General features: G+C 39.5%; 1 protein-coding gene across 2 annotated transcripts in view; it reads right to left on the bottom strand.

Moving 5' to 3' along the window:
• The window catches only part of nova2 (NOVA alternative splicing regulator 2), an 87,031-nt gene that overhangs the window by 51,809 nt on the left and 9,051 nt on the right, over positions 1–26,171 (bottom strand). For both annotated transcript variants that reach the window (XM_038693089.1, XM_038693088.1), the window contains one exon: positions 14,616–14,759. In XM_038693089.1, coding sequence (XP_038549017.1) covers positions 14,616–14,759 — 144 coding nt within the window. The remainder of the gene's footprint in view (positions 1–14,615; positions 14,760–26,171) is intronic.

The raw sequence follows: 26,171 nt of genomic DNA, 5'->3' as shown, positions 1-26,171 counted from the left end.
TACATATTGTATTTTTACTGTACAATCAGTGTCTGATTTAGTATTGTAGTTTGCATATAAATAATGTCTTATGATGCCCTGTGAGCATCTCTTCCAGAAAAGCTTTACTCAGTATTCCACTGCATACACAATTTATGATGTTATTAAAAGCTGACACAGAAATTACAGCCTCGACTTCCTACCAGCGCTGCTTATTTCAGCGACTCTCAAGGACAGAAGGCGAGAGGATCTGGAAGCCGACCAAGACGGGAAGAAAGACATCTCTCTGTCTCTGTCGCTCTCTTACACCTGCTAGGGAGGAGAGAGGGAGTCTGGAAGGAAGGGAAGAGGAGGCATGGTGGGTAGATGGGGGTGGGGGGGGGGGTGTCCTCCTGTAGCAGAGCTGTCACTTTGATTCTCATCACCAAGGCAACGGGCATGCAGTCCCACAATCCTCTGCTTTGTCTGATGGGTGTGTGTGTGTGTGTGTGTGTGTGTGTGTGTGTGTGTAGCTGTCGTGCTGTGCCTCTATAAACCTGCATCACATTCACACACATGCGCAGACAAACACACAAACACCTACACAACACACACACACACACACACATACATATACACCAAGGCCTTGTACTATTGTCATGGCAGGTCGTGAAAGCAGCAAATTGCCATGGTGACACAGAGACAAATCTAGCTATGTCTGCTATTTATGGGAAAAGAGAGAGAGCATGCAATATTCTGCAGTCAAACTAGCTGAAATTGCACTGTGCATGTGTGTGTGCCGTCTCTGTACATGATAAAGATGTTTCATGAAGAGGGCCGAGCCACATTGCTCATAGAGAGGAGCTTTTGTCATTAGAACTGACAGATACGAGTAGCTGGGTGACAGGAGAGAGGGAGAGAGAGAGAAAGAGAGAGACATCCATCAGTTGAAACTCTGCTGACTTAGACTGAGCCTGAGGCGTTGTTTTTCAAAATCTGGGATGCAAACCCCACCAGTGGGTTGTGGACAATTTTAAAAGGTCGTCAGGGGGTCACAATGAAAACAATATTAACCAAGTGTAACATCTTCCCTGCATTTTCCCACTGTAGCTCGAGTGTAAATGCTGCTTTTAATTACAGAAAGTGTCTTTATTAATCTTCAAGGTCTTATAAGTAAAATTAAAAATTCACTGTTGCATTGTCTTTAGGTTAATTGTGCCTGCTGCACAACAAAAGTGATGCCAGCAGTTTTAAATCTGAATTATATTTAAGACATGCATGGTCCACATGGTCAATGCAAAGAGCAACAGCAGCTTTACTATTCTGTCCCTGTGCACCAAAACAAGCATACCGATTTAACAATGACACAACTTTGCACACTTATTGCAGAGTACAGATGTACACACTCTCCCTCTCTCTTCTCAGGCAGATGGGGACACCCTTACTCCCCCGTCGTCCCCCGTCATCCCCCTGCTAGCTTGACCGGGGTCAAAGAGCCTATTGTCATACAGAGCGCCTTGCCTCCACCTATTGTCTGTGACAGTTGGAAACCCTCAAAGCTCATACAAACCTCTGCACATTCAATTGCTCCTCCTCCTCCTGCTGTCCTCTTCTTTCTCCTATTTATTTCACTCTCTCTTTCACTCACCCCTTCCCATCCTCCACCCCCTCCTCTCTATGTGCTGACTGGGCTCTTCAAACTTACACAGCTGGACTGGTGCAGACACACACAAGAACAAATGACAAACTTCAATAACATTATCAACAGTGCTTTAATTTGTTCACTGAACCACTTCATTACTTTAAGATTTATTTTCATATTTGTAGCATGAATTGAACCTATAGCTCAGATAATCAGATTAGATGACATCAGTGATTAATAATCCTTGTGGGAAAACTGGACATACCGTAACACTAAAAGCCTAGTCCCATTTAGACACCTCTCCCAAATATAGCCAGGGTGAGTTCAGTGAATGAAGCAAATAAAAGCAATTGATTTAAGTTTTTATGCTAATAATGTTTGTGAAAGAAGTAAGAATATATTTATGAAAAGGCAGAAAATATCAAGAACAGTAACCAAAAGGGACTGATAAACATATTTACAAAAGTGAAAATATGATATGGTGAAAATATGATTGTCAAGAGGCTAAATTTAGTTTAAAAATGGAATATGAAATTACAGTTCTTGTACGTCAGACGTTTACTTGCATACAAATTAGAGGTTAATAATCTCTCTGACAATCTACCTTTTGTTTTATTTCATAAATATTTACATGTGCAATTTTCCTTTTTGTTTGTTGTTTGTATTATAAATGCAATATCCAGATCAATGTGTCTGGTGACCTTTGACCTACACAGCTTGAAAGAATCAGATTATCCTTACTTCGATTATTGTCCAACTCTTATTAAGACACAGTCAGATAATTTGATTGTACTTTCAGTCATAAAGGTAATTCTAATTCAGATTCAAATTGAAATATTATAGTTTTTTTTATAAACAGTGTTCATGGAAACAAACTTCGCGACAAACTCTGCAGATTAGCTGTCAGAAGCTTTCTTGTTGGAAATGACTTTTCCACGTTTTAAACAGATCTGGACGTGGATCAAGTGACTCGCTGCTGAATATATTTGACAGCTTCAAACAGGAGTCCAGCTGCCTCTGAGCTATGTGTCCTATCAGGCTGGAGGCCTCAGTGGAGCCTGGGAGCAGCGGCGGCTCCCTCACCCACAGAGATGCACCTCAGCTGGGCACGACAGAGACAGGAGGAGCCTTTCCAATGACGCTGCAGTTTGAGTGGCTGCAGGGCGCCATGATGTTGTGACTGGCAGGTGGAATCTCTTTAACTCTCTCTCTCTCTCTCTCTCTCAGACACACAAACTGCTGGATTCTCACTTCAGCACTGCATGGGGAGGTTATGTTTCTTTTTCTAATCCTCCCCTCACTTACGTAAGCAAACAACAAACTCGCTGTCCATGTTCATTATTCTGAGCGCTGTTTTTTATTGTTTGGAGTCTGTTTCAGACATGACTGAGATGGCTACAAGCCGGCATTTTCTGTTGTCGCAAAAAAACTCTAACCCCCACCCCCTCGCTGTTTTTGCTTCCAAACCTGGTGATTTGGGAATTATTCAGTTTCTTGTAGCTGTGGATACGAGCAGCTGTTAAATACTCAAGATGTGAAAATGAGAAAAAACAGTCTTACACCAAATAAAAAAAAAACTAAATAATTATTCTAGTGCATTAAAGAAGGTGCTTTGTTTGTTACACGAGGACAAGATAAAAGCAATTTGAAATCCACATTTAGTTCAGGTTTTTTCTGTCATCAAGAAATCAAATGACTTCTCCTGTTTGGCTGTTAGTTGTTCCCTGCAGATAGCTGGTGGGATGTCTATGTGTATCTAATATTAAAGGATCACACTTATAGATGTGAATCCAAGTGAATCCCATTCATCACAACAGCTCTCAGCCGGGGGTGGCACACAATGATTTATGAGGTGGAAAATGACATATTAATAGAAATTAATAGAAATAATACATTTGCTGGGTTTTATATAGAGATAATATACATTTTCAATAAAACATTTCTATACAGTTTCTGTAGGAGGCGCTTGTCAATCAGAGCATCTTTATACAATCATGATGAATACTGCTGCTCATGTTAACTACTCAGTTCTTCTTTTGTGAATTCCAAATAAACTGGAACCATAAACCACACATTTGCTGCTTGTCAGAGGAAAAATGTATGAAACAACAAAGATAACAGCTTTCATGAACTGAGCTGATCAATGCAGTGTTACAGGTTTTTATGTATTTTATTTATTTAAAAAGCTAGGGATTAGTCCTTTAAAAGTCACAATTAGTATACTAGTCGCTGTTCAAGAACTTCACAAGGATGACGATGATGTCATGTCTCTTTTCCTCGGCCAACAGCTTCAGGAAACACCACAAATGAGGTTTTTTTTATGTCCAGAATCATCTCAGAGAGTAAACAAACACATACACAAAAACACAAACGCCGACCTGAAGTGATCAATGGTGATTATCCCAAGGGTGTGTATGTTTGTGAGTGAGAGGCAGTGAAAGTGTTTTAGAGGGTTTATGACAGTCGTATTTCACTGACAGACTGCATTATCCTACCGCTTCCCAAGGACACACACACACATACTCTCTCTCTCTCTCTCTCTCTCTCTCTCTCTCTCTCACACACACGCACGCAGGCTAAAAATCACACACACTCATAGACAGGAAATAAGCAAGAGTTCGGAATCATGCGTGTGTGCACACACACACACACACACACACACACTTAGTGCAGCATTGATCTGCGGGCAGGCCGGCCATATTCCTGCTGCTCTATTTATGAGTGGCCTCGCTGGGACCCTCCATACCCCCTTATTAAAAGTCTAAACACAAAGACAGTAAATGGGGGGAGAGAGAGTACTAAGCTAAAGAAAAACTGATACTGATCACCAACTTCTTAATTTCTGATGATAATTTCTGTTGTTTTGAATCCTGCAGGCTACTGAGACAGAATTACAGTCAGGTCAGGAAGAAAAGGAAATCTGAGAATGCAGAGATACAGGAAACAAAAAAGGGAAAATGCCGGCTCCACTAAAATAGGTGGGCCTATCCTGATGCCCTGCCTCAGCCCTCCGTGTGGCAGATGTGGTGCAGATTGATTAGCCATGCCTGTCTGCCGGCAGCAGGGGATTGACTGATGTGGCCCAAGAGCTGCAGAGGTGGGGAGTCACTATGTGGACGAGGGCGGGGGTTCAAGAAGCCAGTAGCTGCTCTTCATCTGACAATCACACTAAACTTTTCCTGTCTGACATCTGTATGTTATTGAGTCACATGATGCACAAGGTTGCAGATGACCTGAGCATGAAATTACATTTATATAACATACTGCATTTATAAGAGACAAGTGTAAAGACAGAAATTTTTTTAACATGTAATAACGTTTTTTGGCCACTCGGGGAGGTGGAAACACGTTGTGAACACAACATTAACAAATTATCACCTTTAAACAAACATGTTAGCAGACAAATGCTAATTAAACACATCCAGGTTTTTAGCTTTGTTTTTGGTCTCTACCAACTCCTGACAGAAATGTGTCTCATTAGCTGCAAAATGTTCCATTATGTTCACGAGCTAGCCTCAAACTGTCTGTCTAATGTTTGGTGTTGAGCAGGTAGTGTACAGAGTTTTGTTTCCCTGGGTTTTTCCGCTGATAGTGAACCAAAACAATAAAGTTTTGGGCCAGACAGCTAAACAATGAGCCGAAACTTGTGATAAAGCTCTGTTGAGGGAAGCTGCAGATTCAGGTGATTATTCTCTGTAACTTCAACACTACAAGCAACTCCTTTCACAATGTCATTTGATACACTGTTATTATAAAAATCGATTATAGCCGCTTTAAAGGAAAACTATGGCTCATAAGAATTTGTTTTTTTTTTACTAAGCCCGTCTATCAGCTCTAGTGTTTATGATAATTTTGTACTGGTCAAAGTAATTGCTGAGAACACATATTGTTGCATTTTAGTTCACAACTATAAAAGCAGTGCTTTACTACAGACTGGGTGGGCAGAATAAAAAGAACACCTATGCAATTTAATGCATACAGCAAACAAATATTTGCCAAGCTTATAAGGTTTCATTGTTTCATTATCATTGTAAGGCTGCAGTTTGTGGTGCTTTTGTACTGCATTGCATTACATTGAAAGGTGTTAGGGTCTATTTTTTTATTTTATATTTGTAGATTGTGGTAATTCTTTTTAGATGCAGTAATGCAGTGCAAAGCAACAACACCAAATTTCAACAATTATACAGTTTATAGGTTCAGTAAAGTATATTATCACTATCCTACTTGTTTGTTCCGTAGCTCCTTGTGCATCAGAGGTTGACGGTTTGAGTCTGACTTTGAGGTGGTTGGTAGAGCAGTATGTCAATATGTGGTATTAACCCTGCTTGAGCTGAGGGGTCTCATTCTGCATGAGTTCATGTTGGAGAACATCAATAACCCTGCCAGGGTCCGGGGTTCAGCTCCCACCGGATCCTCTGAACACAGAAACACACTCAGAAAGCACTTCAGAGAGAAGCAACAAGCTTCCGCCACTTTAATCTGACCTTTTCAACTAAAGAACTAATCTTCTCGAAAGTGTGTGTCTATTTGAGGAAACACAGACTCTTCCGAAAGGCTGTCATTTAATATATGTTGAATAAATCTAATGTCGCAGATCTTCCAATGTGAGAATACAAACTGAGTATTTCTTGGTGACCTGCTTTTCTTCACCCAAAACAATTGTATTTAATTAAGTGGTATCTTGTCCAAAAAATGACCATCGCCTCACATTTCATTGCTATATGAAATAAAAGATCACGTAGAAAAAAAAGAGAAAATTTATGGCGCAGCCTGTTCAATGCATCAGATAACATTAGCAACCAACAGGGTGATGGAAGTGTTGTAGCTGCAGTCTGACTCTCTCTCTCTCTCTCTCTCTGAGTGCCATGATATGATGGTCTGTCTGTCAGCCTACGTGGCACTGACTGGTACTGAGGCATTACTCAGTCTGTCTGCCTGCTGGCTGACGTCACACATACAAACAAAAAAGGAGGCGCTGTCAATCTTTCATCACTGTTTCAAGTTGCAATCCAAAAATCACCCCCATCTGATTTACCATCCTCTGCACCAATAAATTCATTGCAGTTACAAGCATCTATTTATTCATATATTAAATACTTAGAAAAAATGTGTTGGATAATAGATTTGTTTATTGAGGATTTTGTGTTTTATGTCTGGGTTATGGACTATAAGTCAGACAAAAGGTGACATTTAAAGATACAGCTTGGAATCTGGGGAACTTATGACCGGCATTTCGCAGTGTCTTTGGGTATTTTATTTATCCAAATGGTTAATTGATTAATTAAAAGCAATCAAGAGACATACAGCTTGTATTTATTTATCACATTAATTGACATCCGTATGATGTAATTGTGCCAGATGTCGACAAATTGGTAGTTTTCATCTGCAGTCTCCAAACAGGATGATGATGAAGTTAATTACAAAAAGGCAGAAAAGCAACAAGCACATACAATAAAGCAGGTTTAAGTTTTAGTGTTGTTAATGCCAAGAAAACAAATCATGAACAGTGATTATAAATAAACAAAAATGGCTGCAGGCATCCTGGAGACCAAAGTTTTCTCTGTATAAACAATATGCCATAATGGTGGGGTTTTTTTGTTCTCTATTTTGACTCAAATGTTGTTAATAAAGACAGACACAGTGAGGGATTAAAATTTTGGCTGAGCTCTGATCAGCTGTGATGGTCGATGCTCAGACAGACTGCAGGCACTTTAACTGGCGTCAATTTGCCCCCATAATTTGACAAATTCAGACGGAACCAAAGTAGGAATCTAATTTAGTGGAAATCATCTCGTTATAACTGATAAACAGCAGACATTTGTAATGAATAAGTCGCTTAATGAAGAGGGGAAATAGCTAACAAACAGGAAATTCATTACAGCATATGTGTGTTTATGAGTGTGTGCGATATGTAATATTGGAGTTTTCCATCTCTCAGTCTGAGAGCTTAGAGCTGCATAAGAGGCTTAGGGCGCTGAAATCAGTAATGTTGATAAAGGCTGGGGGCAGCGTGTGTGTGTGTTTGTGACTCAGGTGTGTGTTTGTCTATTGGTTCACAAGGCCTTTTGCGACAGATGTGTGCTGGTTGTGTGTGTGTGTGTGTCTATGTGTGTGTGCAGATGGGATATTAAATACTGAAAACTGCAATCATGGCATGGGATTACAGACAAAGCTCTAAAATGGTGGCACACTGTGACAGAGGACAGACAGAGGAGACAGGGAGCGACAGAGACAGACTGTAGAAAAAGAAAAAGAGATAAAGAAAAAGGAAATGAACAAAGACAGGTTGGATGGGGTGAGAGAGAGAGAGTTGTTGAGGTGGAGCAATCAGAAATCATCACATACACTAAATCTGAAATTTTAGCCTCAACATTATTTTAGTGTTTGTCGGTTTGTGGACAACCGTGATATAAGTGTAATATCCGGAAGTCTACATACATTTGGCCATATATATATATATATATATATATAGTATTGAGTTAAATTATTTTCACATGTGATTCAGTGGAGTTCTTCTGTTTCTAATGAGAAACGAATCAGTTCTGTCTTCTCTGCAGTTGCGTGAACATGTGTTCCTCATACTTCAAGGTGTCTCATTACCAATCAGATTCAGTTTAGATTGGACTAATTGAAGTGGGTTATATACAGTGGTAAACTCACTGCTACAGGAATGTGTCCTGCTCTGGGAGAGGTACACGGCGTAAATACATACTGATATTATTGTCACACACACAGACAACAAACACACACTAACACACAGACAGAAAAGGACACATTACTCTCAAGTGTTGAGACTCTTGATGATGATAGACTAATGATGACGGCATGTCTCTTTGCTTCAGTCCACAGTGGAACATTTTCTTTATGGTGCATCTCTGTACTCAATTAAAGGTTTCCTTTGCAGAGTAGGAAGAGAAGTTTACAATAACTGAATGATTTCACAATAGTTACTTTCAATGATTTCACAATGGTTACTTTCACTGGATGTTTTGGTAACTTGTCATCCTATGAGGTCAGATCTTTGTAAGTTTATTTCTAGTTGTTTTTTTTTTACCTCAGCAAGAAATGCAAGGCTTATGGTTCTTTTAACTGGTCCAGAAATGTTCTTTTTTTAACTAAGTAATTATTAATTATCTTTTTTTAAACTAAGTAATTATTAATTTTAGTGAAAAGGACTCTGGGACCTGGGACTGCTGCTGCAGATTACCCAGTGGAATTAATTGGTGCCACCTGAGTTCTCACCTGCACAGGAAAAAAACAAAACGACAAAGCAATCCTTAAAAATGTTTTGGAATAAACATTACTGCTGGAACAAGTTCTAGTTCCAGTGTAACAAAAATAATTGCAGAATGTTCTGCCATCTCTGCTTTCCAGCATCAGAAACATTTTCTAAGAACCCTGGTCAACGCTGACATTTTTATCTCAGCATCTGTTTGCTGTAACGCTCAGTGAGACACTCACTCCAGAGGCTCTGAAACTGAGCTGTAGCCATAAAACTGCAACAGGACAGAAGAGGGAAGCTTTGACGGCATCAATACTAATTCATTTCCAGCTTTTAGTTTGTCTTTATGGCTTTGCCTCTGTGTCCGACGGGAGGTCAGTATTTCAGCGTCTCAGCAAGGAGAAGAAGAGGAGGAAAGCGGGTCGATTCTAATTATAAAACAGGTGTCATGAATGAATATTTTATGTGGAACGGCAGCGGCTGTGTTTGTTCACTTCACAAACTGAGCCAACAGATGCAGCCGTTGCACAAATTGCACAAATGCTGCACTGAAAAATCTCAATTAAATCTTTTTGTAATATTAGAGGTAGCAGTGAGAGTTTGATATTCTTTTACAGTGACTTTATTTGGTTCTGCTGTTTACCTTAAAGGAAAGTATTACCTCCAACGCTACATTTCAAATAGTTACATTTAATACTATTCAATGCAAAATTAAAAGAAAATTTAAGACCTGAGAGCCTCTGAGGAGAAAGAGGGCAAAAAACTAAAATTTGGAGACCTATGAAACTTCAGTACAGTTTTTAGGGCGACTGTGATTCATATTTAAGATTTTGGAGACCTCATCATCTGATATTTAAACATAAAACACTTTATAAGCACCTGCAGGCACTGTGAACAAACACAATATTCAGGATAAATACATGAAAGTGGGCTCACAATTCCTTTTTCTTAATAAGTGAGAATATACAGTGATTATAGTATTTTCTTTATTCTGCACTTGTAAACATGCAGCATTATCCTCTCTCACACACACACACAAATATAAATGCTTTGTTGTTATTTCTTTGCTGATTGCAGCTCTGCAAATGCAGCATACAATCCTAAACCACTGTTATGTGTCAAGTTATCCCAGTGAGAGAGAGAGAGAGAGAGAGAGAGGAGCTATATTTGGAAGCAGCACTGCCTTGTTCTGTATGGGTATGTAATAAATCTGTTGTGCCATAATAGTGAATGGTGGGTTGCACAGCGCGTTGTGTGTGTGTGTGTGTGTGTGTGTGTGTGTGTGTGTGTGTGTGTGTGTGTGTGTGTGTGAGGATGAATGGTGGCCTGTCTCGTCCCCACGTACTGCTGCTCCTTGCTAATTGGTCGTCGGCTTAAGTGCTGCTGCTGCAGTATTCTCCAGATAGATGAGATGGAGGGAGAGTCGGAGGGAAGGATGGGGGAGAGGAAGGAGGGAGAGGAAGCAAAGGGAAGGAGGTGGAGAGGGAATAATGCAACAGAGAGAGGGAGGGACAAGAGATTGATGGGTGAGATGGGGCTGGATCGAAGGACGCATGAATAAAAAGGGAAGAAAGGTCTGAGAGAAGGAGACTGAGGACAAGTGGGAAGGAGAGAGAACTGTGATATATGGGTGGAGGAATGTAGGTTGAGGAAAGGAGAACAGGTTAAGACAAGGTCATGTGTTTGAAAACAGTATCTCTCTAGTTTGTAGAATCTGTCCAGTCAATAAATGAATAAATCAAATTAAAATTAATACCTGTACGAATCTATATTCTTCCCTGTGCCTCCAATTAACCCACATCTGTTGGAAATTCTTGTTTTAACCTCATAGTTGTTTACATCCTGTTATGCTGATTTTCATTGTCTATGCTGCTCACTGGATTTTCTATTTTTAGCCCCATGTAGTGTTTTTCTTTTGTTTCTCCATGCAGCGTCTCTCTTGTCAAGTTAACTTTGCTGCTGCAGCAGATAAATTGCCCCTAGGGGACAATTATGGAGTTAATTTATAAAATGTTATATTTACTGTAAAAACACAAATTGCGGGATTTTGTTTTTTATCTTAACTTCATCTTCCAACAGTTCAGAACTTTCTGTACTTAGCACTGCCAAGTTATGAGATAAGTTGTGTGATAAAGAGTCTGTATGTAAGAGCCAGAGGTGCTTTATTTTAGTTTCAAACAATGACCTAATTTAGTAAAGCAACTCACATTTCTTAGCGATTGCTTGAAATATTAGATTTTCTTGTTGCTGGATCAAAGGGGCATCTTGTTTTGGCTCAGTACAACTTTTGCTCCATGGGATTTTGGCAAAATTCTCAACATCACTTTTACTGGGTTACTATGATTGCAAGCATACCTTCCACCAGCCTGCATCAACCAAACCTATGGATAGCTTTTATTTTGAAAAGAGGAAGTTAATAGTGTTAAAATCTGGGCCAAATATGGAACTTCAATTTACACTCATAGATAAATAAAAGACAAGTTATTTAATGTTTCCCATGACATTAAGATAAAATTCCCGAAACGTCAAGTGACCTCTGCCAGGTTTCCATGACAGCTAGGATGTCTGTGTGTATGTGTATGTGTGTGTGTGTGTGTGTGTGTGTGTGTGTGTGTGTGTGTGAGTGTGCGCATGTGGGGAAGGAAAGGGGGAGGAAAGGGGGGCAACTAATGTCTTCCGAGGAGCGAGAGGAGAGAAATGAGACGCTTTGGCCAAGAAACAGCAGTAACTCTCTACTCTGTTCATTAGACTGGCCCTGTTATTCCCAACACACACACACACACACACACACACACACACACACACACACAGACGAGTCCTTGCAGCAGGTGGGCCTTTTGATTTGTCACCCAGGAAGAACTGTGTCTCATTTGCATACAGATGCCCCCTTCAGAGTTTAGGAAGAGTGCGCGCACACACACACACACACACACACACATACACACACACTGCGTCTTCAGTCCTCCCTTCTAGACTGGAGCCCATACAACCCACTCTTTCTTTTTTCTCCTTTCCTTCTTTCACTTGTCTCCCTTCCTCTCCTCTTTCTCTTAAGTTCTTCTCGGCTATGCAGTGATTTAGGCGAACAAACCCCAGGAGATTGGATACCGTGTCTGTGTGTGTGCGTGTGTGTGTTTCTAGGAATATTTGTGTAGATTTATATCCACTTCCTCTTTGGAAGTGGATTTATGTGCACATGTAAGATTTTTTTTTACTGTATATGTTTGCGTTTCTGTCAGTATATTTATCATCGTGTTCGAGTGCCTTTACATACGTTTGTGTGCATGCATGTGTGTGCATCTTGGAGGCTCTTGCACCTTGCATCTGTTCTCTCTGGCAGAGCCTTCATGAGTCTCGTGTGCCGGTGTCAAACAACGGCGGCTTGTTTGCAGACCCCAACACTGAACTGATACACACATTCACACACAGCAAGACAACAAGAATGAGAGCTGAATTTCTAACCAAATAAATACTTGGAGACCATGGTGAAGTTTAAAGTAGAGCTTTGTAGCTCTGCCTGCTTTGCCTGCATTTTCTTTCCTTATTGTAAGGAGAGAGAGAATAGCTTATAAATATGAATTTCACTAACTACACATATGCTGTATTAATGTGAATTTTACGATTGTAAAAAAGTGAACATTTTAATCTGTACAAAGTGAAGCCTAAAAGTTGTGCCTAAGGATTGATAATTACATGTCTTTACTATTTACATGTGTATTTCTTTTTGAACTTCATTTCATCAGGCTTGTCTCCCGAAAGCTAAGACTACAGCACAATTACATTACACAAACCAACACGTTTTGGGGCTTCTTTGTCTCCTTTCTCATAAAAATATTTATCCAGCAGCTGTGTGTACTCCTTAACACATAGAAACCAACATGCATTTCCAACAAGAATTCCAGACTGCAGCTCTAAAACATATTTAAGAGTGGCACACTGTGTGTCCGACAAGTCTCTAGCAGAGCCGGTGAAACCTCATGCTGTGATTGGCTGGGGGGCAACGATTACATCAGAGACTCCGCAGGCGCTACAACAACACTGGGAAGTGGCTGGGAGTTTAACTGGAGGTGGGATTGTTAAATACAACTGCTGACGTCTTGCTTCAGAATGAGCATGTGACTATAATTTTACCTCTGCTAGTTATTTTACTTTTTACAGGGACCCTGGAGGTTACGAATATTATTTCAAAGGGCGAACGTTTGCATTGTAGTAATATATTTGGGTCATTTAATATGTTTCACCACACGGAATCATTCTGCCACCTGCCAGCTTGCCACTGAGTACACACAGCTGACCTGAACGCATATGAAGGCACTTAAATCTGGACACAACATTGTTTTTCCACGAGGTTTGAGGTTATACAAAGGCACAGAAGGAGTCAAACCACAGAAAGACACATGCATGTTATATTTTACATGATATTCCTCTCAGTTCTGGAAATGCAGTTTGTCTGGATGATTTTGTGTCTTTACAAAAAAGTTAATGTGTGGTAAAAAACTTGCAAACCTGCAACCTGTAAAAACTTCAATCAACGTAATTTATTTTACAACAGCATGCAGTCGTGGCAACTAACGCATGAATAATGGTTTTATGGTTGTGTTTAGACAACTCTAAGCACTTGGTTGAGGTTAGGTTGATTGTGGTCTTGGTTAAGTACTGAAAAAGTCAACACTGACTTGAAAAATAAGATGAGATGTGTTGGCTTTTTTACTGTTACAACAAACCACCATCTTTAGGGTTAGGTTAGTGTTAGCGTTACATGAATGTCACAAGGATGCTCTTGATTGCAAAAAATATAGAATGGAAAAAAAATTATGTTTTCTTTCAAACATACTAGCAAAGTATATAAATGTATTTTATAGCCCACAGGGTTGCATTTGCAGCACTTTCATGTATGTTTAGTTAGAAACAAAATGCATGCTGCTATCCATTTCGTGTCTCCCACAGCTCAAACAAACAATCCAAACCTTTGACTCACAGCAGGACAATATGAGCAAGTTGACATCCAAACACACACGCGCACACACACATCACAGCCTCCCCTTCCTCACTGCTCCATTCACATGTCACGTCAGGGCAGAATTAAGAGTTTAGACAAATACAATTTCACCTCTGATCCTGTAATCCTGATCTCTTGTGTTGGTGGGGGGGGTGCAACGTGAGCCTGTCAAGGCCCCTCTATCCTTGAGGATTCACAAACTCTGGGTCACAAATTTAGGGTCACACACAGCCTTTATAAATTCACAAATGTATCCCCACAGCACTGAAAGAGGTTCTAACTTTCACTGTGCACAACAACCAGCAGGATGGCAGCGGTTCTGATCTAAACTCACTGAGATACCACTCAGCAGTAAAACTAAGACAATCTTTTACTATATACACAGTATGCAGTATATATATATGTGTTTTTTTTGTTTATTGTTTTTTTCCTGTCTCTCATCCATCAACATCCGTCCATGGCCCATTCACATCCATACATTTATTGTTCTGCTGATGAAGTAAAACCTCCACCTTATAACACTTCAACACTGTTGCATCTTACATTTCTTGTGCAGGTATTCTGATATTTGATGCCATATTTTGTTAATATGTGTAACTGGCCACATAATGTGACAGAATGTTCAGCATGTTGAGGAAAACTAGTTCTTCCAATTCTGCACTGTTGCATTGAGCAATATTTTGTTTTCGCAGTGTCATTATTTGTTTTTGAGGATGCCAAAAGAAAATTAAAACTTTAGTTTCATCCATCAATCCATCCATCCATCCGAAGCAGCAGTGATATCGGCTTCTTACCGGGGTAGAAGTCTTTGGATTTGGACAGTTTGATGGTGGCTCCGGTCTCTTTCTGCAGCTGGACAATGGTCTGACCTCCCTTCCCGATGATCGAACCGGCTGCATAGCTGGGAATCAAAACCTTCAGGAAGTACTCGCCTTCCTCTGCAGCAGGAAACAAGAAACAGGAAGTCAGAGAGAGCTACTGCATTTTATGTTGTTTTCTACTTCAAATAAAGCTGAAAAAGAAAACTGTTACAAACAGCTACAGTATACATTTTTAGTCTGAACCTTTGCCCTCATGCCTGCCTTTTGTTTTATGACAAATTTAGGACAATATTCAGCAATTTTATAAATTTTGTTAGCAAAATGCAGAAATACAGGGGCTATCTTGTTGGAATGAGTGTAAACTATGGAAGTGGAAACAAAGTGTTTGTCAGTAATCACAGTCTGACAGAACAGATGTGAGCCGGTGCCACATCACTACGCCAAAGCAGAATAATTTGTCTCTCTATCCGTCCTCCTCCCTCTGCTCCCTCTCAACCGACCATGCAAGGCTTCCCGAAGCTGTATAAATCCACCCAATCACATCTAACGATGACTGATATCCATGACAACTAATTATTTCCATAATCAGATGACTCTCTGTCACCGTTATCTCTCCCCTTTCTCTGCACGTCTATTTGAGCGAGCCTCCAAACACTCTCTTCAAATTGGTCTGATCTAATTTCAGCGTCAGGCCCGAGGAATCTGGTCCTCGTCACCGCCTTGGCACGAGGGAAGGATGCTGAGGAATACGTTGCTTGTTGGTTTTGTTATTAATGCTAATCAGATTCAACCAACGAATGTGGATGCATGGCCTTGTAAATGCATAACACCACATGCCTGCCATGGCATACACACACACTCACTCATTAACATGTGCAGATAAGCTCACATAAACAAATACAAAGCAGACAAGCCCAGATTCAGATATTTGTATCATGGTAACGTGGAGCTGCACCTGCATTGAGGAAAATTGTGTAAACTCTGAATATGAGAGGAAAGATGTTGTCTGTTTCATGTGGCCTTGTGTTGATTGTTTTCATCACTGAGCTCAGCTAATTGCCATGATGGAATAAAGATGTCTTTGAGTGTCTTCACAAGCTGAATCTGCAGTCAGATTATTATGGAAATATACATTTGTCCATCCTGATGGTGGAAAATGATGTGGCCTTGCAAAAGAAGTGACCAGACATTCTTCTTTTTTAAAAGTGTCAAAATTTCACCCCCTTTGGCCAAATCAAATTTTAGTGACAAAATAGTTTAGTTTTCTCTTATGTCTTTCTTTTTCACCTCCCTCAGGCTGATAACACAAGTGTCATGCTTTGGTTTGCTTTTGTCTTTACCAAAGGTTTTCAAAGAGGCAGGTCTCCCCAGGGGAGCTCTAACTTGTCCAGGGGAGGCTCAGTGAAAAAACATTAGTTATCAAAAGGAGATCACATATAATGTCCTAAATGTGTGTGATATGTGTGTGTGATAAAGATACAGGTCAGTGATACAGTAGTTTGGTAAATATATTTTTATGCATTTGGTGAAGTCTGAAGTTATGTCAAACTGCAATATTAGGTTATCTTGCCTCAACTGTTGAGTGTCTATGGCATGAAGTAACATAATCATGATCTCTCAGGCATCTAGGACTTGAGCGAAACTAACCAAGTAGACTAAGGGGGGTGAGGGGGCACCTTTTTCCAAGCTTTGTTTGAGGGGCGGCCCACAGTCTTAGACTATGAAAACCCCTGGTCTTAACTGCACAACCTAAGAAATCATCTTGTACAAAATGCAGCCACCTTAGTGTTAACCTAGAGGAGTAAAAAGGAATACATTAGTATTATTTTAATTATTTAAGTATTTGCATTGTCTCTTTTAGAATTTATTTTTAATATGTTATTTGTTTACAAGGCTCTGAATGGTTTAGCATCTTCATATCCCTTTTCTATTTCCCCGAACGCTGCCTCATGTAATCAAGCACTGGACATAAAATGTGCTAATGATTACAAACAAGTATGGAGTAAGCAGTGCTTTATTGTAATGAATCAAAACAGCATGAAACTTTGGTCACTTTCAGACCTGTTCAAACAGACTTACTGCAGTGGCTCCTTACTTGCTTGCAAATTAAAAACAACCTCAATTACAGGTTTTCAACTTTTATTTTGTAGTAATCTTATCTTAAAATACACCTTCAAAATCATTTTGACTTGTAATAGGGAGAATGGCATCTCTGTCACTGCCAAGGCAGGCCAGGAGCACCCGGTATACCATCACTACATAATATACTATGTGGCATTGGAATCCCAGCAGGAAACCTATCGCGAGAATGGTGTAAAGTTTTATGACATCACGTCACACACCAACAAGACTCTTCAGGACACTAGCTATAACAAGAAACTAACTCGGTATTCTCAGAATGGATATAATGGCTGCGAAGAGACCAAAGCAGACATTGTGGGAGGAAGCCAGGAAGAGACAATGAAAGCGTGACCGAGCAAGAGACCAGACAATAGTAAATATCGAACTGGCTTTTAGTTAATGGTGTGAGCTAAATGAGCTGAAAGGCTGCAAGACAGACGCTGAGCTGGCCTACTTTCTGTTGGCCTAGTAAGTAATATTGCTATGTGTGTGTTGTTAGCAAAGTTAATGTAACCATAACAAAGGCACATGTGCATCTGTCTGTATTTAAGACAGCGGGGAGTTACATTCACTCTAGGGGCGCCAAATTGCAAAAAACACCAATCCTTACGTAATGTTTCTTTAATAAGGTTTGACATTTTTGTAATTTGCCAGACTTTCCTCAAAATGGGAAACAAAAAGCTTTAGCATTTTGTGCTTCAGTTTTATGAAAACTATAAACTGAAGCTGAAGCAGAAAAAAAAACCAAAATGACAATGCATATTTTAATCATTTGTGTTCATTCAGAGGACACATTCAGTGGCTTCACTCGGTGACCGAACCAAGACCGAGACTGAACCTGCAACTTTTTGGTTGTAGACTGCCGCATCTTCGACAATAGAGTGGGAGAGAGAGAATTAACCTCACAGGTCACTGTAGCTCTCGTCCTCTCACTGAGAACCACTGACCTGCCCGTCGGTACAGAATCACATACAACAACAGAGACATGAAGGCGCTGTGTCAGAGGTTCATCAGCAGAGATATGTGTGTGTGTGTGTGTGTGTGTGTGTGCGCTCATTTGGGACTAGGTAGAACAAATCTATCTCATTCTGAAACAAATGTGCCTTTGTTTCCATGGCGATGACATAAACAGGCTGTGTGTGTAGAAGCACCACACACTCGGTTTCTCATTTCTTCCTCTGGCCAAATAGCTTTGTTTAACATGAGGGTTTGTTTTTGAAATTGGAAATTGGCAAAATATATAATTATAATAGTCCCAAACACTGCTATATATAAATGCACTAAGATGTAGTATCTTTCTCATTAAAATGCTATTGTGCTGATGTTTATTTTGCTATATTCTTTGCTCATGCTCATGAACTTGTCTTGCATGGTTATATCTCTCTGTCACACCTCAGTAGGCTATACATTGTCTAAACTGCAGATTTTTCAGTGCTTCGAGCAGCAAAACTAAATTCCATTCACCTCCATTGGATCGGTCAGAATTTAAAATCACATATTATACCAACAAAAATAAATTAAAATAAAATGAAAATTTACTATGCTTTGAAAAAATAACGTGTGAGGAATCATAACTCTCAAAGAAATCCATAATGTTTTCCTTCACATCAGCAATAACATATATAAAAAAGTAGATTTTATTTTTTCATATTATTCTATAAAGGCACTCATCTTCTTTGAGGTTGTGAATGTAATAACAACTGCTCTACGCAGTTTGGTTGGTTTTGAAGTGTTAGGTCTCTTTAAACTGCCACTGATCCAATGTGTCTCAGCCTCCATCCCTAGCAGCATTCTCCATATTTGATAATCCAGGACACATAACCTCAGGAGGCAGATTAAAATAGGATTATTATTACAGGGGCACACTTTCTCACAAGGGCGAGGCGCCTTGTAACACTGTCTGCTAACCAAGCGAATAACTGGAGAAACCGAACTGTAAAAAGACACATGCATACAAAATATTAAACTTACCCTGCTTTGATTGTGAGGTGGACAAACCTGGTATGGCTACATAGAAGATTTATGATCCCATATAGTTACACAGAGTATCATTAAATGCCTTATAATGCCTATATTTATAATAGCCCATTAATTCCTTTAACACTTTTGTTGCAACAAAACAACCGTGTAACTAAGGTGTGTGTGACACCTCACTATAAATACATTTAATTAGTAAAATTAACACACCCACAAAGGTGTTTTCAGTTATTCTGGCTAATCAGGCCTCTGCTGAGGAAGCACATTTGGCAAAGAGTTGCTGTGAGTTTGCTAAGGTTTAAAAAATTCTGTACACCTAAAAGAATCATAAAGAAGTTGTCCCACCTGAACAAGTACAACAGAACTATTACAAGTAGATGTTAGTCAATTAAATGGAAGGTGTCTGTACCAGAGTCCTGAGAAGATGTCTGACAACACCTGTATGGGTTGAGCATGCGTGTGTACAGGCTTTAAATATCGATGACACAGTGAAGCCCTGTTGAAACTTATACCCCCACATAGTGCCTCAAAATCCCCAACTTCCCTTCAAGCTCAATGGTGATGTTATGAAATCTCTTAAGCTAATGATTTTAAAGACCCGTACTGACAATGTCGAACCCACACAGGTGTTTTCACTTATTTTGGATGATTAGATTAGACCTCTTCTCAATGTGGGTGTGAACATACTGGACTCAACTGGGGTAATTCCACATTCACATTAAATGGGAAGGATGGTAGAGATCTTGTCCAAGGAAACTTAGTGTCTCTGTTTCCATTTCTACCAAACTTCTGCTGTGTGCTCCAAACTATTTAGGTTTGTAAAGGGGATTGTAATAGTAGTACAGTTTTAAGAGTATTAAATATGGGGTGGGCTCTGTTCTCATCGCTCAGTGTTCAGCCAAGTCAAAGCATGAGCACACAGACAGGAAACCTGACACTACACTGCCCTTCCTCAGCTCTGCTAGTGATGAAATACAAACTGCAGGGAGCTCAGACATGGATGTAGAGGAGAGAAAAATCAACCTATCTCAGTTTACCCTCTTTTTAGTTTGTAAAAGAAGGTTTCACCTCCTTTGTTAAAAGATTGAGTTAATCAGGATCCCCTGATGTGCATTAGTAAGCAAGGTACTTTCAGTGACTTTGATTCTGATTTTGTGTTCAATTAAAGGCTCTTTGCCTCAGACATCTTACTAACTGGAGCTCCAACTGATTCTAAAAAGTAAACACCTACATGATAACGATCTTCTCTCCTCTCCTCTTCTTCTTCCTTACCATCCTACTATCTATTCATCATTCTATCATCTATCTGCTTGTTCCTTCTCTCCTTCATCTTCTGACTTAAGTTTTCTCAAAAACAGAGCTTTCAAAAGCTTGTAAAGATGTCTGATCAAAATACCAGAACACATCTATATAATATAATTTAACTAGTTGCTTGTTTTCTATACTCGATTTCAGTTGAACATGAGTTGAAGAAAGTTATAATTTGGTTGTGATTCCATGATTTTTGTTGTTCATTTCAGAACAGGCTCCACATACTAATTTTTCAAATGTGAACATGGTGAGAAACTTCTCTTGTCCATCTTTATATTTTCACCCTTATCTTGGGAACCTCGGATAAGCTGGCTATCCCTAATTAGCTGCATAGAAACAACAATGATGTAATGCTTGCTCTTAGCAGCACTTTGTTTTTAAGCTTGAAAAAAATGTCACGATTGTGGCCTAAAACTGTCTGAATTTCTTATTTCCTTCATCTCCCAAGCTTTCATCCTCATTTCCTTTCTTTTCCTTTCAAATACTCCTCTTGTTCCCTTTAGTGTCCTCTCCTCTCCTCTCCTCTCCTCTCCTCTCCTCTCCTCTCCTCTCTCCTCTCCTCTCCTCAGTGTGCTGCAGTGACCCACTTTGAGTAGGAAGCCTTGGACTGACCTGCTTTATATAGAGGCTAGCTAATTATAACCAGCCTGTATTAATAAGGCAGGGGAATTGGTAAATATGAAACACACACACGTATGCACACACAGACACATACAGAGCGTATGTGCAGCATAAAAACAGATACAAGCACAAACACTCACAAACACCTCTTCCACAAACAGACCATTTCCGACGCCTCATAAACAAGCCTAAACACCTTGGCAACATGACTCATCATGTATATAAGAGGATGTAATGAGTGACTCATGTTCATCACTTTTGTCTGTTGCATGGTAACACATGTTACCATGGAAAAATAAGTATATCTATGCAGCATCGATCCTACCCTGAAACAATTTCCACAATTAAAATTACACTAAAAAAAGTACTCAAAATGTAATCCTTATTAACATGTCGTGAACCTCTGCATCCTCACCCATAGCCTATTTATCTGTCTGCATCTTTGATGATTCTGATCATTATTTGCCATTCAGAAAATATTTGACACTTTTATGTGCTAAAATTACAGTTTTCCACAAAAGGAAAATATAAAAAAAAACAAAGTCAAAGTAGGTGTTTATGCACAGAAAGCCTGTGAGATACAATATCCACCAACTCAACAACATATTGTTAAATTCATCTCTATCATTAAACAGCACTTCAGCGTTCCAGAGCTTGTTAACAGGGTTATGTAACACAGACTGAGTTACACTTTAGAAATAAGCTTTTTAGCAGGTTTGATAACTGTCATGACTCAATTTTCATAAATATGAACTAACTTCCAGATATTGGAAAAAAAGCTTGAAAACTGTGCTGCACTATCAGCCTCTTCCTCCCACACTGCGCTATGCTGAATAACACTGTTTACAAGGACATTTTATTAACATTCCTCAATGTGTATCAGGTCTATCTGCCCTTTTTAAAACCCTCTGACATATAACAAAAGCTTAAAAAGTGATGTATCTTTCTCTTGAGCTCTTTTTAAACCTCTTAATGGTCTTAATCCCTTGACGCTGATTGTCGCGAATTCGCATCACACCTCTTCCTTTCAGACTGCAGCCACGATAGCGCATGTATTCCCCCAATGCCTGTTGGTGCACATTCGATAAGTACCTTGGAACCTTTTGCAAGCCCTGGTTTCTCGTTTATGCCTGTTGTCGCTAATTTGCATCATACTTACATCATACTTAAATTTATGTCTTTTCTATGTTCTAAAGACAAATTAACAATCTTCACTTAATTTAACAACAGCTTGAAAGCAAATGAAAATACAAATCATTTTTATTGTAAAAAAATTCAGGCGTCAGTACGAGTAAAATCTCATAGCCTATTGTACATCTAAGACACATTAGCAGACTCTAAAGTCTTCTCTGTACTATACTCTATATATGATGTTATGACTCTGTGCACTTTCAAACTGGTTTGCCAAAATGCAGTTTTGACATTCTAAATACTGTAGAATACCTAGCAAAAAATAAAAGCAAAAAATAAAAATAACCTACATGAATCAAAACAAATCCAGGGCTTAAAGTTCTCTGGCGCTGTGCCAGAAATCCGGCGCGAGGAATTTTTGTATTCGACAATATATAAATATGTCTGTGGAAAATAATCTTTAAAAAAAAATTCTTTCTTTTTTTAACTTTCGCGTTATGTGTGTATGAATCACAATTGGTGTCGGTGTATACCGAAAGAAAGGGGACTGGCACTTCCTGGCGACGTGGACACTCATTGGCTATTGTAGGCCGTGAACAGGGCATGGAAGTTTCTATTGGGTCAATTAAGGTGTCACTCAAAAAGTCAATGTGTAGACGCATTTTTTGTTTACATGCTAGCTGTAGTTAGGCTAATATAAAGCAACGCAATAGCAGTTTGTGTGTATTTATTGAAATAATAATGCGTTTTGGACTAAATATTTTCCTGGTTTGGATTGTCTGGACGTAACAAGGCCATTTTTGTGGAATTTAATCTACCGGTGGAGTACGGCTTCACAGATAAGTGGTGTCAATTTTGATAATAGGTAGTGCTTGAAGTGGGACACCGACAAGTTACTGCTACATTTTACTCTTTGGCGTCCCGGGACACAAAGTTACGCTCTTGCCCCTTACCCTCCATCTTTCGTAAAACCCGAACACATTTCAGACACAGAAACATTTCTTGCTTTAAGCCCTGCAAATCACTAACTTAGTTGCTTAATTTACTATACTATATATACTATACTATTTAATATACTGTAATACTGCAAAATATAAGGGTTAAGAAATTGGCTTACATGATAAAACTAAATACATTTTTTTTTTGTTTACCATGCATGTTTCATTCTGTAGTGAAGCTGCTTACTAATTAGAGATATCTTGTTGACTACTTCGTGCAGTTGTAAACCCATGAACTTCCCTTTGGAGAACACAAAGGTAAGTCCTTATTTTGTGAAATTATCCTGCCACTCATGTCACTAGCATCGTCCTAATGCAGTGTGAACCCCGCCCACAAAGAGTTGGGTTACATTTTTACCAGTTTCAGAACAACCAAGCCACATTTATCTGCCTGTCACAGTTGTAAATTCTAATTATGTATATTTAATTACACCCCACGCTCCCTTTGGCAAGTCATCCTACGTCCCAGGGGTGCAGGTGATACTCACGCATGCTGATCTATCCGAGCATAATAAGCAGTCAGAGGCTCTGCTAGCCACATCTGACCCATCAGTGTCAACACTAACCTCAAAATCCGATAGAGGTCACGAAACACTCATCCACTCGATATTCCCTCTCACTGGTCAGCAAATTGAAAAGCGATGGTAAAAAACATCTCCACTCCGGGGTGTTTGAGCAAAATCAATTGGTGTCACATGAAATAATTTATTCTTTGAAAAAAGTACTCATTGGTTCACTTCAAAAATTCAAAATACATTTTAAAACAAGCTCCCAGAGTGGAGATATGACAACCCAAAAACCATAAAAGTCCAACCATAATGCCATCTATTGAGGTTCATGGCTACTTAGGCTGTTAAAACAACACAAACAATATTACTGCTGGTTAGAGGCAGTGTGTGCGACAGAAAACCTGATGTCTCAGCATGATGTCAGATTCATTGTTCCCTGCTACTATTTTCTGCACTTGTTAATATGAAGCATCATCAAAGATCCAGCATCTCAGCCCCCCCGTGTGCAGCAACTCTTTCATGCTGACAGCCTAATGAGCATGTAAACTTTCAGTCCAAATAAGAATAAGAAAAACACCATAATTACAGACATGGTGATTGTTACTGATTACTTGTTAGTGTTTTAGCTGTCGGAAATTATGGAGGGAGTATTTTGTGGGGTTCCTTAAAGGATGCAAGACACAACAATGACCTCAATATCATATAGAAAGCAGAAGGCTGTTGCACAAGCTCTCAGTAAGTTCAAACATAGCTTGAGCATAGGGTTCAGTTTGTGTCAAACAAATGTTTGTTGGATCGTTCACCTAAACCCCCCTTTCCAACTGTGGAAATACACGTGGTGGGCGTCGAACAGTTCTTCTAACATTTTTAACAGCAATTGGCAAAATGTGCAGAGGTGTGAATTTTGTGAGGGTTTAAATTGTTCTCTTAAAATCTGTTTTCATTATTCACACTGTCAAAGTTTAGTGTGAACAATCAAGTGAAACACCACAAATGCCTTTGAGGAAGGACTGTTGTGTGCACCTTAACTATTCATTGCGTCTACACACAAAAGACCAACTGGAGAGTTATTGGAGAGATGTTGAAAGTTGGGCAATGTTAGGTAGTTTACCAACCCAATCTCATCTCAGGCGTCACATATACACGCTTTGACAAAACCGTGGATATTGTTCGCAAAACTGCAATTTTGCTTGTGTATGATACACACTTTGCTATAGTGTTGCAACACAAAGGAGGCCAACCCTACCTACATGCATATATTTACTGACTTAGCTTTAGGCACTAACTTCTGTGTCGGTTAAGGTTAGGGTACGTTGCCTCGGGGGGCTGTCAACACAAACATTGATAGCTAGCGTTTCCAGTCTTCCCCGGGCATCACAGACGTGCTAGGATGCGTCTCAGACACACACACACCTGGGGGTTTCTCCTGTACACACAGAATTGACGTTTTGTGTGAAATAAATACGCTCGTCAAGCGTGTATAGATGGCACCTGGCATGAGAACAGGTTGAGTTTACAGATGATAGCATGTTTTAAACCAAATTTTTTTAATAACAATTGTAATCGTATTAAATTGTAAGTGTCTTGCAGTAGTTTCTTTCTGCAATCATACCTGAATGTTCTGTTTCACCGCTGCACTGATTTACATTCATATACTTTAAGTCCACAGTGATGAAAAGGGGGCAACTAAATTGCCTTATTTGAAGTTACCTTAAAAGAGATGCTAATAATGTTACTGTAATTTCATGTAGGCTTTATTATAGTCCTGTTTTTTTTTAATTAAGACTGCTAATTGAGGGAAAAGTGTACTTTTCCTCCCATAGTTTTTTTCAGCTGATCAAACTGGAAACTTTCCACTTGTAAAATTAAACATCACCACTCCACAACACAAACCTCAAACACACTGAGTTAAATAAATTAAATTAAGAAATTAAATATCTGCGCTAGAAAACTGAGCAATTTCAATTTAAAACCACTGGCGACTACAGTTAGAGTATGATGGTGTGAGAGAGAGAGTGTGTGTGTAGATATGATGTGTCTGCAGCTGAGTTCCCTACTGGTTGCTGTGATGAGGGTCTTTGTTTGCAGCACTCTAAGCAACACATTCACACAGACAGACAAATCCCTGCAATTACACACACAGGAAATACACACATTTCCTTTTTAGCAAAAGGATTAGACAAAAAACATGCCTCTTTTTCTGTGTATATGTGTGTGTTATGAAAATGTAAAAGGAAAAGGAACTAGCAGCAAAAGGTCAAAGAGTGGACCGCAGTTACCACCTTTGGAAATGTAGAGGTCTTTCACAATAAATAATAAATGGTCCTCCAACAGGACATAACTTGATGAGTAAACAGTCCAATCTGTTGCTAAGGCCCCTGCGGACCCGCCAGGCCCAGAATAGGCTCTCCATGCTGGGGGATTGGAGGCTCAAATCCTGGGATCTGGTGTCCACGGGTCTGCAGGGGCAGGGTGGGGTGGGGGGTGGCTGAAGATCACAAATCCTTTCCCATGTTGTGTGTTACTTTCCGTCACATGCTTCACTCTGACAAACATATCTAAAATAAACTCTTTATAGCAGAAATAGGGGACATTAATGAGTTTTAAAGAGTTACTAAATTAAAAGTACAGTTTTTTCAAGTTCTTTTTGAGAAAATCTAGTAATTGTGCCCTTGAAATAAAATCTGAAAAAAAAAAAAAGTTTATGACATCGTCTTGTACTCCACATCTTGTAAATACATGTGTTCGCTGTGATCTGAGCATCGCATAAAAACAGCTAATAACTTTTGTCATTTTGTAGTGAACTCTGTTCAGTTGTTTCTGACTACAGATGGTGGAAATCCAGATGTTACACGCCACCT

This window comes from Micropterus salmoides, unplaced genomic scaffold (assembly GCF_014851395.1).
Source record: "Micropterus salmoides isolate LMB-PRFRI ecotype aquatic unplaced genomic scaffold, ASM1485139v1 Ms_hic_scaffold_3, whole genome shotgun sequence".
In the NCBI taxonomy this organism is placed as follows: Eukaryota; Metazoa; Chordata; class Actinopteri; order Centrarchiformes; family Centrarchidae; genus Micropterus; species Micropterus salmoides.
The sequence above is the reverse complement of the archived record's forward strand: the minus strand, read 5'-3'. Positions and strand labels throughout refer to the sequence as shown.